This window comes from Neurospora tetraspora (genome assembly GCF_033439725.1).
Source record: "Neurospora tetraspora strain CBS 560.94 chromosome Unknown B0H65scaffold_7, whole genome shotgun sequence".
NCBI classification, from domain to species: domain Eukaryota; kingdom Fungi; phylum Ascomycota; class Sordariomycetes; order Sordariales; family Sordariaceae; genus Neurospora; species Neurospora tetraspora.
The window spans coordinates 488,138-503,952 of record NW_026944389.1 but is presented as its reverse complement, the minus strand read 5'-3'; the positions used below and the strand labels follow the sequence as shown (position 1 = coordinate 503,952).

General features: G+C 54.7%; 4 protein-coding genes across 4 annotated transcripts; 2 read left to right on the top strand and 2 right to left on the bottom strand.

The window, feature by feature from the left end:
- Positions 1-1,571: 1,571 nt before the first annotated feature.
- Positions 1,572-3,454, bottom strand: B0H65DRAFT_282620 (2-oxoacid dehydrogenases acyltransferase-domain-containing protein). Its single transcript, XM_062822900.1, has 2 exons — positions 3,003-3,454; positions 1,572-2,729 (listed from the first exon to the last, which is right to left on the bottom strand). Exons 1-2 carry the CDS (start codon positions 3,312-3,314, stop codon positions 1,659-1,661), a joined length of 1,383 nt encoding a protein of 460 aa, XP_062678171.1. The 5' UTR covers positions 3,315-3,454; the 3' UTR covers positions 1,572-1,658.
- Positions 3,455-5,217: 1,763 nt separating this feature from the next.
- Positions 5,218-11,119, top strand: B0H65DRAFT_579625 (uncharacterized protein; the record flags this gene model as incomplete). The annotated part of the gene is made up of 3 exons (XM_062830770.1): positions 5,218-6,987; positions 7,044-11,067; positions 11,088-11,119. Exons 1-3 carry the CDS (start codon positions 5,704-5,706, stop codon positions 11,117-11,119), a joined length of 5,340 nt encoding a protein of 1,779 aa, XP_062678170.1. The 5' UTR covers positions 5,218-5,703.
- Positions 11,120-11,928: 809 nt separating this feature from the next.
- B0H65DRAFT_474661 (DNA-directed RNA polymerase III, subunit Rpc31) lies at positions 11,929-13,447 on the bottom strand. The gene has a single exon (XM_062827255.1). The coding sequence runs from the start codon at positions 13,220-13,222 to the stop codon at positions 12,323-12,325; it is 900 nt and encodes a 299-aa protein (XP_062678169.1). The 5' UTR covers positions 13,223-13,447; the 3' UTR covers positions 11,929-12,322.
- A 153-nt stretch (positions 13,448-13,600) lies between these two features.
- B0H65DRAFT_530414 (uncharacterized protein) lies at positions 13,601-15,562 on the top strand. Its single transcript, XM_062828929.1, has 2 exons — positions 13,601-13,941; positions 14,094-15,562. Exons 1-2 carry the CDS (start codon positions 13,818-13,820, stop codon positions 15,308-15,310), a joined length of 1,341 nt encoding a protein of 446 aa, XP_062678168.1. The 5' UTR covers positions 13,601-13,817; the 3' UTR covers positions 15,311-15,562.
- The last annotated feature ends 253 nt before the right edge of the window (positions 15,563-15,815 follow it).

Below are 15,815 nucleotides of genomic sequence, written 5' to 3'. Positions count from 1 at the left end.
CGTGATCTTTGTGGTCCGGAAGCTTGGCAGCCACGTCGCCGGTAAATGTGATGGTGATGTTGCCGGGCTGAACTGAGTAAATCTATGAGCGATAATGTCGTAGAATAAGTAACTCTGCGGAACGGACGGGTGATGATATTTGGGCTGGAAGACACGATTGGCTCGAGATGCTACAGGTTGGGTGCAAAAGGTAAATACTGACTGGGGTCCCCAATGGATTTAAATACTTCTTGCCATCAGAAACACCGGTGGGCTGAAGCTGCCAGATTTGCTGGAGGAAAGTAGACTTCATGGTTTGCTGTGACGTCAAGTCATTGCTGTTATTCCTCGATGACCATCTGTGGAGTGCGGCGATGGAAGGGGCAAGTGGCGTGGGGTGTACCGGACTGCATCGGTAGGACTCATAGCGCCAAGAGAGAAGGTGAACAGCGCAGGATTCGAGAGACCATGAAGGTAGAAGGAGAGAGGGTGAAAGAAGGAAGAAGATGGAACAAGAAACAACCGAAAGGAGACGGTGAAGCAGATGTCACGGGGGAAGGAAAGAAGAGGTAGAAGGGCTGCGGAACAACTACGGGTGTGAATGGAGAAGGCGAACACCACAAGGCTGGGGAAGAGAAAAAGGCGAAGGATGAAGGAAACGACGGAGGCCAATAAGGAATTGAAAGGGCAGCAGAACATCAGTGATAAGAATGAAGAAGGCAGACAGCACACACTGAAGACAGGACGAGGAAGGCAAGGCGAAAAAGAGGAAGAAGGAAGAATGAAACTGAGCATCGCATAGCGAGAAGGAACCCATTAATCAGAGGTCGGTGAGTGCTTGAGATCTCGGTGGCGACTGCCTCCAGTCGGGAGTGATGATCAGAAATGGCAGGAACTCTCCACTTCCACTTTGTTAGGGTCCCTTGATAACCCCCCAGTATTCTCTCAAGGAAGGAGTAGACGAAGAAACATACAAGCTAATCCGGCCGCTTGGTCATAGAAAGTCAACTGGTACCATCCTGCCTCGGTCTGGAAGTCGGACAGTCTGCCACCTCCCTGTTCATCAAAACAAACTGGTCGCTGATCCTGACATCACACTTATGATGCTCCCTAGTGAAGAACTTTCCTCGCTATGTCAAACCAAACTCTTTCTAAATGCTTATATCGAAATGCCGTCTCCTCGGCCAAGCAGCAAGTCTGCCAAAACATTGCGGCTCCGACCAGATAGTTGACTGATGAACATGAAGGATGGGGTGCCATTCCCAATTCCCACGTCCAAAGTCCCCCAAGCGATGCCATGACTAAACTCGACTCTAACAAACGAAAAAAGAACAAAGAATTCCTGTATTTCCCGCACACCTCATGCTCAAGTTTTTGCTTATAAAAAGTGGGATCGAATCATTATACATATGATGGTTGAGAGAGAACACAAACATGACACTGAATGGAACCTCCCAAAGCTTTTTAGCCCAGCTCGCTTTTTTTGCCAACTGACTGACTGACATGTCATGCCATCACCTCTCTTCCTCCCATCCATCCATCCATTGCCTGCCCATTTCTATAAAATCTCATGCGCCTGCCTGCCGTTAACTTGGGGCCAAGTGACTGCTATCTAGCTTGCAGCCGCTCGGTCCGTATAACTCCGTTGAACGTCATCCAAAACAAAGTGCTATTCGCGCTTAAAGGAGGAGCTCGAGAGGGTTCTCGATGACCTTCTTCAACTCGCGGATCCACTCGGCACCGACAGCACCATCGACAACCTTGTGATCGAAGCTGGCAGTGACGACGATCTGGTCATCCCAAGCAACACCGGTGGTGCCATCCTCGTTCTCAACAGGGACGGCAACCTTCTGGGTGGCGCCAACGGCAAGGATAGCGGCCTGGGGAGGGTTGATGATGGCGGTGAAGTGCTGGACGGCGGGGTTCATGCCCATGTTGGAGATGGAGATGCTGCCACCCTGGTACTCCTCGGGCTTGAGCTTGTTGTCGCGAGCCTTCTTGGCGAGCTCCTTGACAGCGGCCGAGATGCTCTCGAGACCCTTGCCCTCGACACCCTTGACGATGGGGGTGATGAGGCCGTTGGGGGTGGCGACGGCAACGGAAACGTCGACGGTCTCGAACTGGCGGATGACACCGTCGCGCCACGAGCTGTTGACGGTAGGGACGCGCTTGGAAGCCACGCCCATGGCCTTGATGAGGAAGTCGTTGACGGAAAGCTTGTAGCGGCCCTCAGCAGAGCTGTTGAGCGCCTGGCGGAGCTTGAGGAGCTTGCTGACGGAGAGGTTGGTGGAAACGAAGAAGTGGGGGTTCTCCGAGACGGACTCCTTCAAGCGGGCGGCAATGGTCTTGCGCATGCCAGAGATGGGGACATCAGTGTAGGCAGCAGGAGCAGCGGCGGCACCAGCAGCGGGAGCGCTAGCGATAGCCTTCTTGACATCCTCCTCGGTGATCTTGCCGCCGGGACCGGAGCCCTTGACGGTGCGCAGGTCGATGCCCTTCTCGCGAGCGAGTCTCTTGGCAGCAGGGAGGGCGTTGGGCTCGCGCTCGAGGGCAGTCTGGAAGCGGCCGCTGAAGCCAGTGTTCTCGGGCTCGGGAGCGGGGGTAGGAGCGGGGGTCGGGGCGCTGGCGGTGCTCTCGTCCTTGGGCTCATCCTTGGGGACAGCGGAGGAGGTCTCGCCGCCGGCATCCTTGAGGGTGAAGTCCTTGAAGGCGTTGACGTCGGTACCCTCCTCGACGAGAATGGCAATGGGCTAGAGTGGGAGGAAGAGGTATGGTTAGCATCGGTCTGTCTATATTAGGCGCGCACAAGGCAAGGCGACAGAAGGCGTGTAGATGAGGCATGACATGTAGCCCGCCTGGCAGACGAGGTACATGGCACGAGGCGCACGAGGCATATGGAAGAGTGGATTCAGGGTCGAGTGGGGAAGAGGGTCGGGTGGTCGTGCATGGAGTCATGGAGTTGGAGTAGGGCTGGAGTTTGGCAGGTATGATGACTCGTGGCTTCTTGAAGGAAAAGTACTTACCTGGTTAACGGCGACGTCCTTCTCGCCCGACTCCTTGAGGATCTTGGCGAGGACACCCTCCTCCTGGAACTCGAAATCCATCTGGGCCTTGTCGGTCTCGATCTCGACGAGGACCTCACCGGGCTCGATCTTGTCGCCGGGCTTCTTCTGCCATGCGCCAATATTGCCCGCGGTCATGGTGGGCGAGAGGGCAGGCATCTTGATGACGGTGTGAGGGGGGTACGAGGCGTACCATCTTGTGAGGCTGGGGAGGGCGACACGGGCGACGCTGGCATGGCGGAGAGCCTGCCTTGAGAGGACGGGGACGATCATGGTGAGAGTTGTGTGAGGGTGGTTGTGGTTTTTGGGAGAGGTGGTTGTGTTTGCTAGTATGGAATGTTTATGTGGGGATTCCAAAGCTGGAGGAGCAGCAGCACACAGCAAGCGGCAGCGGCAGGACCTTGGAGAGGGGAAAGGCCGGGCGGGGAGGAACGCGGTTGGAGAAGCTGCTTGTGCGGAGGCCGGGATGATGAACGGATTCGCAGGCCAAGCAATTAAGCTAGTGATCTCGCGGTATGAAGGGTGGCCTGGTGTAAGTCGTCAACTGCGCGAGTCAGGTGTTGCGGAAAAAGAGTGGAAAGATTGGAGGGTGCGCGAGATTCGAATGTTTGTTCGGACAGCGGGAGAAAGTTGACAGCGGGCAGCGGGACACGGAGCCGGACCTCAATCGGCGATACTCGAACTTTTTTTTTCTCTCTTTCTCTCTCCACTGCGGTGGCATCACACCTCTCACGTCCCGTCACCACACTCACACTGACCACTCACCACTCACTGCCCGCTTGTGTCCCCTCAGCTCTTGCTCTCTGCCCCTGCGATTTCTCCCAACAGTTGGGGGAAGCTCCCCCCATTTCAGGGTTAGCACGGCCTAGCAGCTGCCCAAAGACAGGCCAAGCGGTCGCGCAATGAACACACGGTCCGCCCAGCCCAGCAAACACGCTAAACCCAAAATGGAAAAGCGATTACTTGCATGCCCCTCAGCCATACAGTGTCGAGAGTGTATCTTATAAATAAGAGGTTCGTTGCAATCACGAATTGGAGATGTCAAGCTAGCTTTTTATTTGCATTGTGAGAAAGGAGAGGGTATTCAGATATTATCAAAGCATCACGGCGTTGCTTCGTTGCTGATGCTGTACCTGGAATGCTGACTCTTATCAAACTCTCCGATGATAAAAAAGAAGACTTGACATCCGCTTGGCATCGGACTGACAGCTGCAGGGCAGGAGGTGACGGATCCATAGCGGTTCGCGCTAATAAGGTACGGATTACGTTCTGCGGGCCGACCGGAGGATTTGATAACGATGTATTCATTCAACTCCAAGAGGACTTTGATGAGACTGGTTCACGATAACAAAGGTGCCCAAAGAGATGTTGCACCATGATATAAGGTCAAAATGCTTACAGTAACAGGCAGGAAGAATAATACAACAATGGATTGGGGACATCATTTCCATTCGGACAAGAAACCAGGGGCAGCTAACTACACGGTCTCTGTTCATGATGGTGTTGTTCTCAACCTCTGAAGAACTCCGTCTCCGAGTTGCCCAGAAGTGATATTGACACGGCTGGATAGAGACCAAACATAACCTGGCTCTTGATCAAGTTGCACATGAAATGTTGACGCCATCAAGACTCCAGATTTTCAGAAGGCGAAACATTGAAGCACAAGTTACAAGTTGGCCGTGATGGAGTTGGATCGATGGATGCGAAATATGTCACAGACAAGCAAAAGAGACGGGATCCATCCATCTGAAGGCGGGCTCGGCGGGATTGAATGGCTTCCATCGGATCCTTCAAAAGCTGACGGCCGGCAAGAAAGCTTGGCGCCCAGAAGCACCCAAGTACGGACGCAGTTCCGGCAGGCACTGATACGGAGATAAGATTGTACGTGTACAGATGAAACCTAAGGGAAGGGTCGGGACTGGTCTGTGCTCGCGACAGCCAGGGTCTTTTGAAGGCTTGCTGTCAACTTCCACTGAGGGTCACAGGCCGCCCGCAGTGTGAGTTGTCGCCGTGTTAGAGCCTCATTCTTGAATCGTGATTGGTCAAAACACCACGACAACACTGGAGATTCAGTTCAGAGGGACCACCCACCGTAGCAACACCGCCCGCCGACTCGGACCTTAAGAGGTACTCAGGACACGGACTCCGGCTTCATCCCGATCAAAATCTAGAGATTCGCGAAGAGAGATTGCACCCAGCGATCCAGTACCGGGACCAGCATTGTCGTCTACCGAGCAAGTCTGAAACTGGCGATCTCTATACTTTCTTCCATTGTTCCAGAAACCTCGACGCTACCCGACTCACGACAGACAGCGACACTCTACGGGTCGAATCGAGAAAGCCAACTAAAGCTGCCACTGCTACACCCTGACGAAATACTGCTACCACATACGCGATACCTCTACACCTAATACGAAGCAGCTGGGGTGACGGATATTGGACCAGCAAAGCAGACATCGAACAAAGGGAGCTTACTTCTTTGCTATTCAGCTCCCGTTCCGTTTCGATATTACACGACACACGCTACACGACTCAAGAGGACGCGACCGACTGACAGCCAGCCTCCTCCCTCCTCCGCTTATACTCTCCTCGACCTCGACAACAGATGCGCTGAAGCACTACGACGAATGGCCATCTGTCCCGCCCTCGGCCACCTCCAACCATGAGTTCCCTCAAGTTCGTGACCTCCTCGCTGGACGTCATTGCCGCCAATGCCGGCAAGAATAAGGAGCTGGCCGAATTGGCGCAAAAGGCCCAGGAGGCCATCAAGACGAACGACCAGCAGCTCCCCGACCCCGAGGTCATCTTCGCCCCCCTCCGACTAGCCACCAAGTCCGGCACCATCCCCCTAACCACCACCGCCCTCGACTGCATCGGCAAGCTCATCTCCTCTACCTACTTCTCCGTCCCTTCCGGCCAGTCCGCCGCGGCGAGCGAGGATGGCCAACCACAGCAGCAATACCCTCCCCTAATCGAACGCGCCATCGACACCATCTGCGACTGCTTCCAGGGTGAGGCCACCCTGGTCGAGATCCAGCTACAGATTGTCAAGTCCCTCTTGGCCGCCGTTCTCAATGACAAGATTGTCGTCCACGGCGCCGGTCTGCTCAAGGCGGTGCGCCAGGTCTACAACATCTTCCTCCTTTCCAGGAGTACGGCAAACCAGCAGGTCGCCCAGGGTACCCTCACACAAATGGTCGGAACCGTGTTTGAGAGAGTCAACACAAGACTGCATATGAGGGAGGCCCGCGCCAACCTGAGCAAGCTGAAGCCGAGCCAGAGCAGCTTCAACGTCAACGGGTCGTCTGATGGTCAGAATTCCACACAAGAGGAGGGCAATGGGGACCAAGAAGAGGCTACCCACGAAGATGCGCAGGAGTCGCAACCACAACATGGGGATGGCAACGGCGAGGGTCCCAAGCTTACCCTCAAGGACCTCGAGCACCGCAAGAGCTTCGACGACTCCAACCTAGGAGACGGCCCCACCATGGTCACCCAGCTAAAACCCAACAGGAAGCCTGCGAGGTCTGTGTCCGAACAGAGCGTGCCCGAGAGCTCCCAGGAGGACAGCCCGGAGTCGCTAGACGCCGAGGACGAAGTGTACATCCGCGACGCCTACCTCGTCTTCCGCTCCTTCTGCAACCTCTCGACCAAGACCCTGCCGCCCGATCAGCTCTACGACCTTCGCGGCCAGCCCATGCGGTCCAAGCTCATCTCCCTCCACCTCATCCATACCCTTCTCAACAACAACATTTCTGTTTTCACTTCGCCCTACTGTACCATCACCAATACCAAGAACAACGAGCCCACCAGCTTTTTGCAGGCCACAAAGTACTACCTGTGTTTGAGTATCACACGGAACGGGGCTAGCTCGGTCGATAGAGTATTTAATATTTGCTGTGAGATCTTTTGGCTTATGCTCAAGTACATGAGGGCACCCTTCAAGGTTCGTGATGTGCTGTTCTGTTGTATAAGGCATAATGGATGCTAACACGGTAACAGAAAGAGATTGAGGTTTTCTTGAACGAAATCTACCTAGCCCTTTTGGCGCGGAGGACCGCCCCCTTGTCCCAGAAGCTCGCCTTTGTCGGGATCCTCAAGAGGCTATGCGAGGACCCCCGTGCGTTAGTCGAATTCTACCTTAATTACGATTGCGACAGAAATGTCGACAACATTTTCCAGAGGATCGTTGAGGACTTGTCCAAATTTGCGACGTCTTCAACTACCGTTACGGCACTGCAGGAGCAACAGTACGAGGAGAACCATTCCAAGTATGGGTCCGCAAGCGAGTGGCAGATGCGCAATGTTTTGCCGCCACCACTTACCGTTGCCCTGATTGCCCAGAATACCGACACCGATGGTGATATTCCCAAGGACTATGTTTTGAAGAGGCAAGCCCTGGATTCCCTTGTTGAGACGCTTAGGTCGCTTCTCAACTGGTCCCATCCAGGGCGCCCAGAGGTCATCACTACGGGAACTGGCATCTCCGAGAGGCGGCCGTCAAGCGATGAGATTCGCGAGTCTATGGACCCCTCCATCATGGGCGAGTCCCTATCCCGTCTCGACACACCGACCATGCCGTCAACACCGCTGCTTGACGATGACCCCGACCAGCTGGAGAAGGAAAAGCAAAGGAAGACGGCTCTCGGCAATGCTATCCGCGTCTTCAACTACAAGCCCAAGAACGGCATCAAGCTGTTGTTGAAGGAAGGCTTCATCCCCCAAGACACGCCCGAGGCCATTGCCAAGTTCCTCATCAGCGAGGAGAGGCTGGATAAGGCTCAGATCGGCGAATACCTCGGTGAGGGTGATCAGAAGAACATAGACATCATGCACGCATTTGTCGATACCATGGACTTTACCAAGAAGCGCTTCGTGGATGCCCTACGCCAGTTCCTCCAGGCTTTCCGCTTGCCCGGCGAGGCTCAAAAGATCGATCGCTTCATGCTCAAGTTTGCCAACCGATACATGCTGGGCAACCCCAAGGCCTTTGCCAACGCCGACACCCCTTACGTGCTTGCGTACTCGGTCATCATGTTGAACACGGATCTCCACAGCAGCAAGATTGTCAGGCGCATGACCAAGGAGGATTTCATCAAGAACAACCGCGGTATCAACGATAACGCCAACCTTCCGGACGAGTACCTCATCAGCATCTACGATGACATTGCGAAAAATGAGATTGTTCTCAAGAGTGAGCGGGAAGCGGCGGCTGCGGCGGGAACCCTTCCAGCACAGTCCACCGGTCTGGCTGCTGGACTTGGCCAGGCCTTCTCCAACGTTGGCCGCGACTTGCAGAGGGAGGCGTATGCTCAGCAATCGGAGGAAATCGCTCTTCGGTCAGAGCAGCTCTTCAAGGACTTGTATCGGAGTCAACGGAAGAACGCTCAGAAGATGGGCGGCATCAAGTTCATCCCTGCCACCTCGTTCAAGCATGTGTCGCCTATGTTTGATGTGACGTGGATGTCCTTTTTCTCGGCCTTGTCGAGTCAGATGCAAAAGACACATAACCTGGACATGAACAAACTGTGTCTGGAGGGTATGAAGCTCGCGACCAAGATCGCTTGCTTCTTTGACCTCAGCACTCCTAGGGAGGCGTTCATCTCGGCGCTCAAGAATACAGCCAATCTCAACAACCCTCAAGAGATCCAGGCTAAGAACGTCGAGGCCCTCAAGGTGATTCTCGAGCTCGGTCAGACAGAAGGCAACCTTCTCAAGGAATCGTGGAAGGATGTTCTTCTGTGCATCAGCCAGCTGGATCGTCTACAGCTCATCTCCGGTGGTGTTGATGAGAGCACCGTCCCCGACGTCTCCAAGGCCCGTTTCGTTCCTTCACCGGGAACCGATTCCACCGATTCCCGCAAGTCCATGGCCGCCAAGCGCCACCGTCCACGATCCAACACCGCCCCCCAGGGTGTCTCCATGGAGATTGCCCTCGAAAGCCGATCCGACGAGGTCATCAAGAGCGTCGACCGTATCTTCACCAATACCGCTCACCTGAGCGGCGAGGCCATTGTACACTTTGCCCGCGCCCTGACCGAAGTCAGCTGGGACGAGATCAAGGTGTCTGGGTCAAACGATTCGCCACGCACCTACAGTCTGCAGAAGATTGTCGAGATTTCGTACTACAACATGACGCGTGTGAGGTTCGAGTGGACCAACATCTGGGATGTGTTGGGCGAGCACTTCAACCGCGTTGGATGTCACGTCAATGCCGCTATTGTGTTCTTTGCTCTCGACTCGCTGCGTCAGCTGTCCATGCGCTTCATGGAGATTGAGGAGTTGGCCGGTTTCAAGTTCCAGAAGGATTTCCTGAAGCCTTTTGAGCACGTCATGTCCAACTCGAACAACATCACGGTCAAGGACATGATTTTGAGATGTCTGATCCAGATGATTCAGGCCAAGGGGGACAAGATCCGTTCTGGCTGGAGGACCATGTTTGGTGTCTTTACCGTTGCCGCCAAGGACCAGTACGAGAGCATTGTCAACCTGGCCTATGAGAACGTGCTACATGTGTACAAGACGCGCTTCGGCGTGGTCATTACCCAGGGCGCGTTTACCGATTTGATCGTCTGCTTGACCGAGTTTTCCAAGAACATGAAGTTCCAGAAGAAGAGTCTGCAGGCGATGGAGACGCTCAAGAGTATTATTCCCAAGATGCTCAAGACACCGGAGTGCCCACTGTCGCAAAAGCAGAACTCGGACGCGAACGCTGCCGAGATGGCTCTCAATACTGCCACTAAGCCGGCTGGTCAACAGACGGGCACGTCGGTCGAGGAAGGGTTCTGGTTCCCTGTTTTGTTTGCCTTCCATGATGTTCTCATGACTGGTGAGGATTTGGAAGTACGATCGAACGCCCTCAACTACTTCTTTGATGCCCTACTCAAGTATGGAGCTACGTTCCCGCTTGGGTTCTGGGACATCTTGTGGAGGCAGCAGCTGTACCCCATCTTCATGGTTCTACGGTCCAAGCCCGAAATGTCCAACGCCCTCAGCCACGAGGAGCTGTCGGTCTGGTTGTCTACTACCATGATCCAAGCCTTGCGGAACATGATCACCCTGTTCACGCACTACTTCAACCCCCTAGAGTACATGCTCGACCGGTTCCTCGAGCTTTTGGCGCTCTGCATCCTACAGGAGAACGACACCATCGCTCGCATCGGCAGCAACTGTCTGCAGACGTTGATCCTCCAAAACGTCGAGAAGTTCACCCACGAACACTGGCAAAAGATCGTCGACACCTTCTGCGAATTGTTCGACAAGACCACCGCCCACCAACTGTTCAAAGCGGCCACCATCTCTACTCCTTTGTCAGCGTCAAACGGCCTCGACTACACCAGCCAACTCAGCCCCTCGGCCGACAGCGCCGACGCCGACACCCGCTCCCTCAAAATCAACGGCGCCGACGACGCCGCCTCCGAAACCTCCTCCATCCACCACCAAACCCCCCACACCAACGGTGGCATTGGCACCGAAGAAGACTCCCACTCCTCCGTGCACAACCGCCTCACGGCCTCCACCGCCCTCTCCTCGCACCCGCCCAACAGCCCCGGCGGGGGAGTAGGCCTCGAAGAATTCAAGCCGTCCAACCCCCTCCAACAACAGCCGCCCGTCGTCACCGCCGCCCGCCGCCGCTTCTTCAACCGCATCATCAGTCGCTGCGTCCTGCAGCTGCTCATGATCGAAACCGTCCAGGAGTTATTCTCCAACGACTCTGTCTACAGCCACATCCCCTCTCCTTTACTCCTCAAGCTCATGTCCCTCCTCAAGCGCTCCTACTTGTTCGCCAAGCGGTTCAACGCCGATAAGGATTTGAGGATGAGACTATGGAGGGAAGGGTTCATGAAACAACCCCCCAATCTACTCAAGCAGGAATCAGGAAGCGCAGCGGTGTACGTCTCCATCCTATTCCGCATGTTCGCCGACACCAGCCCCGAACGCCTGGCGTCAAAGGGCGATGTGGAGCGCGCGCTGGTCCCGCTTTGTTTGGATATCGTCCGCGGCTATGTTTCCCTGGAGGAGGAGAGTCAGCATAGGAATATCCAGGCTTGGAGGCCGGTGGTGGTGGAGGTGCTTAATGGGTTTGCTGGGGGCGTTAACAACAACACCGAAAAAGGAGGAGAATTGAAAGAAGGGAGGGGTTTTGGAGAAGAAGATTTCAAGAAACATCTGAATGAGCTGTACCCCGTCGTGATTGAGTTGTTGGGGAAGGAGTTGGGACAGGGGGAGAGGGAACTTAGGCAGGCGTTGCTGGGGGTGTTGAGACGGGTGGGGGAGGTGGGGTTGGGGATTGAGGGGTTGGTTTCCGCCGGCTCTGGCTCCGGGGGAAAGCAGCAGGATGGGTTGAGTGTGAATGGGGGGATGCCCGCGGGACACGGGCATTATAGGGGGGAGAGCGTCATTTCGACGATGACTGTTGAGACGATGCGGGTGCAGGAGGGGGAAGGGGAGGGCCCGGAGGGGGAAGGGGAGGATATGGCGAGGTGAGGTGAGCGTTGAAGAGGAGTTGAAGAGGAGTTGAAGAGGAGTTGAAGAGGTAGATACAAGAGCGAAGAAGATACCACGCGAGGATACGGTAGTAAGGCTGGGAGGTAGTCTAATGAATGGATAGAGGAATGGATGCTACCTATGGTATCATGGTCTCGGAAAGCCCGCGCTTATTTCTTTTCGTATGTTTTTACTAGTAGTACAGCAAAGTACCTTATAGTTCTTGTAGATCTTCTTTTACGGGTTTTAAACACACCGATTTATTTTATATACGGGTCTAGAAGGCCTGGTCCTGGTCCTGGTTTTGGAATAGCAAGTCGGCGGAACGATAAAACTACATCATCCAATGTACATCTTTGCTCACCTGGTTGTGTTCATGGGATCTTCTGTTGCTAAAATCGTGGGACGTGGGTGTCCCGTCTTGTGTTGTGCCGGCTCTGTTTACCTCTCTACATATCGACCATCTTCGACACGGAGTTTAGCCATCGTGTCTAAAACCACATCAGGACATCTTCAAACGACGAGGTACATTCGCATGACAGAAAAATGGTATCATTTTTTGAGTCTACCAGACCCCTCCCTCTATGGACATCCTTGATGGATCCAACAATGCCTTTATGCTCCAAACAAACAAACCGAGCCTAACATGCCAGCCAGCCACAAGATGATCCCTTGACATCGAATAGCTCCTTTCAGCCACCACATACAACCTCTTAGTCTGACTGACACACCTCAGCTCGCCGCCTCACCCCGTTCGTTGCTCCTGCTTCTCCCTTCCCCTAGGCCAAAGACTACTAATAGTAATCCCCCCCATCATCCCCACCCTCATCATACTCATCATCATCCTGGTTTCCATCAAAGTACTGCTCAGCATTATAATCGTCACCACTATCCTCCTCGAAATCGTCGTCCTCTTCGGCAACCGGGTTACCGTCCTCATCCTCGTTATTCTTGACCCAATCATCCTCGTCGTCGTCGGTAAGGATACCCGCATCCTCTCCGTCCTCGGCTTTCTTCTCCACCATCTCCAGCAACTGCAGCGCTCGTTTGTAGTTCGGTTCACCTTCTTGTGTTGCGGCGGCTGATACAGCAGAAGAAGGGTTGAGGCCGAAGATGTCTTCGGCGGATTTGTACTCTGCCGACGACAAGGCGATGGTTTTTGCTTGGGTCGTCGTGCCAGGAGTAATCTTGCGGCGCTTTGCCGAGGGACCGTCCAGCCCGTCAAGCGTAGAATGTAACTCCCCCGGAAAAAACTCCTTGGCGAACGGCCGTGACGCCAGATCGGGCAACGTCCTCTCCTTCTGCTGGAACTTGTGCGAGTAACTGGGTACTCCATCCTCAAAGATATCGATCGTCGCCTTGGCGCTGCTCCCAAAGAGACTGGATGAGGTACTCGTCAACTCGGTCGTCGCCCATGTTCGGGATTGCGTGTAGAGAGGACTGTCGTGGCCTTGTTCGCGAAACGACAGAAAGAAGGAGACTTGTCGGTCGTCCTTTTTGAGGAGGAGGGGCGCCTTGGGGATCGCTTTGTAAGGGGGGAACAGCTCCGAGGGCTTGCCGTCCAGGGCGATGGTCGGGTCCATTTGCCAGGGGACCGAGTTGGCGGCTACTGCGCGACGACCACCGCGGCCGCCACCGAATCCTCCGCCTCCTCCGCGACCGCCGCGGCCGCCTCGTGCTCCTCGGCCGGACATGGTGATGTGGTTGTGGATGTGGTTGTGGGTGTGTGGGTGGTGTTACTGTCGTGGGGATGGTTCGATCGACTCGGTCGCGGGGATTGGATGGTTTGTCGCGCTCTCTAATCCTAAACGGTAGGATATGTCGTCGAATTGGTGCTGTCGTAGAAATGGTGATGATGTTGTTAATGCAGTCGTACAATGAGTGAATGTCTCTTCCAAAAAGTGACCAAGTCCAAATCGATAACGACGCGAATTAAACTGGAGTCACTTTTTTACAGGCGTGGGGTCCTTGCCCCACGCGGGAGCAGGGGTTTTGTTAGCGTGATAGTTATTACGCTAAACCTGATCAGTGCAGAAGCTCGAGTTGGCTTCTTACCCCACCGTCCCGCGGTATCCACCGGCAGCTTTCCCCAACGTCCAGCGCCCGCCCGCTGCAGATCACTGAACCGCTGAACGTGCCCCTCTGCTTCGCTGACCTTCCACTGGACTGACATCTTGTTTGCCATCATCACCACCCTTGCCGCCGCCGACCTCTCGACTACATCCGAGCTATATTGACGACGAAGTTCGAGATACCCGCGGAAGTACGAGTGCTGCAAAGACAGACACCATGGACAACGACATCCCCATCACAGGTCTTGACGACCTCACGGCACACATGGACGCTCTAATCGCCGACCCTTCCACTCCTCTCAACGCCAAACTGTTCGACGACATCGAGCTACAGCTAACCGGTACGTTCCCCTTCTGGCCCTTTGGTCCCCTTCTTCCCTCCCCCCATCTTTCTTCCATGTCGCCCTAGAGGTGACCCTCCCACTCTTCTCTTCCCCGTTCTTGCTCCTAGATATACGTCCAGCAAAGCTAACGCAATCGTGTACAAAATCAGACTTCAACACCCCACCCCTCCTCCCCTCCCTCCTCCCCCGCCTCGTCCAAATCCTCCACACCACCCCCTCGGACCCAACCACCCCAGCCTCCCTAACCACCAAACTCCTCCGCCCTCTTTCGTTTTCACAAATCACCTCCCTCGCGCCTCCCGAGTCCCTAATCCAAGCGCTCGAATCGCCCTTCCCCGCCGCCAACATTTTGGGAATGACGATACTACACAAAGCCGCTGCCGCTCCTAGCGAAGTAGCGCAGCTAGCGGAGACGCGGGAAGTAGTCAAGGCGTTCGTCAGGACTTGGCTAGGCAGTAGCGAGGTGGGAGTGGGAGAGAAGGGAGGGAAGGTGATGGGGGATTTGTTGGATGTGGATTGCGAGCTGGAGCCACCGGCGCGGCCGCAACGGAGGGCTGGGGCTGGACAACATCATGCGTTGGATGCCGGGATGCCGACGTGGCATGATATGGTTTTGCGGAAAGAAAAGGGGTCTGGAGCGTTGTGGAAGAGGATATTTGCAGATGAAGAGGTTTATGGCCTGGTGTTGGATTTGTTGGCGGGACGGCATGAGGATACGGATGTTACCTCTGCTGATGCTGGGGATGAGAAGGAGGGACGCAAACAAAAGGCGAGGCAATTGACGCTGGCGCAGGGGAGGATACTTAGGATCTTACCGAGGCTGGCGGCGTTGGATCTGGAGAAGGTGGTTAGGAGCGAGGTGAGGGCGCCAGAGCCGGGGTATTATGCTACTGCTACGGCTGCGGCGACGAACGGGACTTCAACGAACGGCCACGGTACCCCAGGACCTAGACCTAATGGCACGACCAGCAGCCGCCCGAATCACAATGGCGATATCCTCATGAACGGAGTAGAAGAGGAGGAGGAGGAACAAGCGCAGATGCCATTGCCGGCACCACCAAAGACAGGCCAAGGCCTGCTTCACTTTGCAGCTCTGCGCATGGTCGACAGGAATGATATCCTCATGCACTTGTCGTTAATAGACTTCTTCGAGGCTTTTGTCGGGCTGATGCGGGTGACGCCTCATTCGGAGTACAAGGTTGAGACGGTCAAGGAGATTTTGAGAGAGGCGTTGGCGGATGATAAGTTGTCGAGGGAGAACCTGGAGAGTTTGCCGGATAGGACGGTGGATGAGGAGAAGGAGGAGTTGAGGGGGTGGTTGAGGGAGGTTTTGCCGGGAGAGGAGGTTGATGTGGTGATGAGGTAGGGGACCGAACGGTGTCAGCTGGTTATGAGACACCTTGGAGGGCCGATAATGGGCTGGCTGGCTGGCAATGGACTGGGATCAACGGAAAGGGAAATGGAGCATTGGTGTTCGGATTAGTATGGGATGGGTTTGATAAGCATTGCGTTAGAGCACTTGGGGGGTTATTATGGTATTATGATATCATGAAGAGAGCAGTCAGTATTCGATATGTTTTGCTCCACGCGCGAGTACTCACGTTGGGAGTACAATCTGGTGATGTCGTGTGTCCCTCGTGGTGTGTGATGTCAAATCATGCAACCTTTCTAGCACGATATCGCGCGAAATAGAGTGCTAGGAATCGGAGAACTGGCCAAGTGCTGTAAGGACTGCTATAGTCTCTCTGTACATCTATCATGATGCCTGCTCTAGAATATTTACACTATGTCTCCCTCTTGACGGGCAGGAAAGGAACGGCGTGGGTTTTATACTTGTAGAGTCGCAGAATGCAAAAAGAATATTACGCCTT